Here is a 2,032-nt window from a genome sequence, read left to right as displayed (position 1 = left end):
GATGGTGGTGAGGAGTTGGTGGTGATGGTGGTGAGGAGTTGGTGGTGATGGTGGTGAGGATGTGGTGAGGTGATGGTGGTGAGGAGTTGGTGGTGATGGTGGTGAGGAGTTGGTGGTGATGGGGGTGATGGTGGTGATGGAGGGTGAGGAGTTGGGGAAGCAAATAACAGTTAGGTGATCTCTGATCTGTCTTCTAACCCTAAGCCTAACCTTGTGGTGATAGATTTGAACTCTCACCCTGACCTTACCATTACCCCGTAACCCTAACATGGCCTTACCCTTAAATCAAATGCTCATGACATCCTGTCCTTAACTCAACCCTTATCCTCTAAACTTAACACTTATTTTCACCCTAAGCTTAGCTGTGATCCTACACTGACCGACGTATGGTGCTACCTGTGCCGCTAATGAACGAGTCGCTGATTGCTGATTTGCACAGGTGCGCGGATGAATTTGGACACCAACATTTCCATCAACCGGCACAGTCCATATATTATGGAAACTTGCTTTACGATTTTATCTAAGTGCTATTCACTCCAACTTTAAGGAGATACACGCCCGAGCGCCCCGCATGCGTAGCACCGATCTCACTTAGTTGTGATTTCCTCCCGCAGGTGGCGACAGTGTTCGTCGGCGTGTCAGCGCTGCTGGTGCTGCTTACTATATGCCTCATGCTGCTCTTCTTCTTTCTCACCGCCTCCACCGTCTACATGGTCTGCTTCTGGTTCCAGCTGCTCTCAGGTGAGTGAACGCACGCACACGCATGTCTCACTAGGTGTCCTCGCACTGGATTATACGTCCGAATGACGGGCAAACCTACCAACATATTCGTCTACATATATAACCAACGTATATGTTATCAGGAGTGAATGAACCCAAAACTTTGAAAACAAACTCGTATTTTGATTCACTCCTGACACTATGTGTAGCTACTACTCTTCACTCTTCTACTCCCGAGTGTCAGCAGCCTTCGGCGAATTACCTCAGAGTCGGCGCGCGCTCCTCGCGAAATACGATTGGTTCTCGAGGTCAGGTGACATTACCGTGTGTTCGTCTGCTGCGCGAGCATTTTTTCTCGCTCCGAACCTCAGAGTCAGAGTTGCGGAACAACGCGCAGCAGCGAGATGTTCCGGGAATCGCGGCGAGTTCTTGGCCGCGATCGCGATCGACGCTCATCCGGTGTGTTTTTGATTGCAGCGATCTGCATGCTGATTGGCTGCGTCGTGTTTCCGGCCGGCTGGGACGACGACGAGGTGCGGGCCGTGTGCGGCGCCGCGGGCAAGTACGACCGAGGTGAGGCGCCGACCCCGACCCCGACCCCGGCGACGATGATGTCATCACCTCAGTCTCTGCCGCTGACGATGACGTCATCGCTCCGGTGTCCTTGTCACCTTGGTCTTCTTGTCACCTTGGTGTCCTTGTCACCTTGGTATTCTTGGCACCTTGATCTCCCTGTCACCCCGGTCTTTTCATCACTACAGCATATAAAGAAGAGGGCAATAATAGTTGAGATATTATCGATATAATCATCAGGCAGATTACGTCACCAAATCTCAGGTATACCGGTTGAAAGACCCATTGTGTGCTCGTGTTACAAGTGAGTTGAGTGTAATCACATTGCGCATCCTGTCTCTCTTCCTCGAGGGGACACTTCCTCCCGCGTCGTCGTTCCCCTCCTCGTCTCCCGATAACAGGTAAATCCCAGGTGTTTCACCTGTAATCCTTGATCTCGTTACAGGCGAGTTGAGTGTAATCATGTTGTGAATCCTGTTTCACTTCATTGAGGGGATAGTTCATCCGTCGTTCCCCTATTTGTCTTTCACTTACAGGTGAATTGCAGGTGTGTCACCTGTAATTATTGATCTCGTTACAGGTGAGTTGAGTGTAATCATGTTGTGAATCCTGTTTCACTTCATTGAGGGGATAGTTCATCCGTCGTTCCCCTGTTTGTCTTTCACTTACAGGTGAATTGCAGGTGTGTCACCTGTAATTATTGATCTCGTTACAGGTGAGTTGAGTGTAATCATGTTGT

The 2,032-nt window shown here is 50.1% G+C and overlaps 1 protein-coding gene across 1 annotated transcript in view; it reads left to right on the top strand.

Annotated features, from left to right (window-relative positions):
- LOC106816766 (lipoma HMGIC fusion partner-like 3 protein) overlaps window positions 1-2,032 on the top strand; it is a 10,116-nt gene that overhangs the window by 5,517 nt on the left and 2,567 nt on the right. The window contains exons 3-5 of the mRNA XM_014821395.1: window positions 615-741; window positions 1,198-1,293; window positions 1,830-1,840. Coding sequence (XP_014676881.1) covers window positions 615-741; window positions 1,198-1,293; window positions 1,830-1,840 — 234 coding nt within the window. The remainder of the gene's footprint in view (window positions 1-614; window positions 742-1,197; window positions 1,294-1,829; window positions 1,841-2,032) is intronic.

The sequence above is a fragment of the Priapulus caudatus genome, unplaced genomic scaffold (genome assembly GCF_000485595.1).
Source record: "Priapulus caudatus unplaced genomic scaffold, Priapulus_caudatus-5.0.1 Scaffold1481, whole genome shotgun sequence".
Classification (NCBI taxonomy): domain Eukaryota; kingdom Metazoa; phylum Priapulida; class Priapulimorpha; order Priapulimorphida; family Priapulidae; genus Priapulus; species Priapulus caudatus.
The sequence above is the reverse complement of the archived record's forward strand: the minus strand, read 5'-3'. Positions and strand labels throughout refer to the sequence as shown.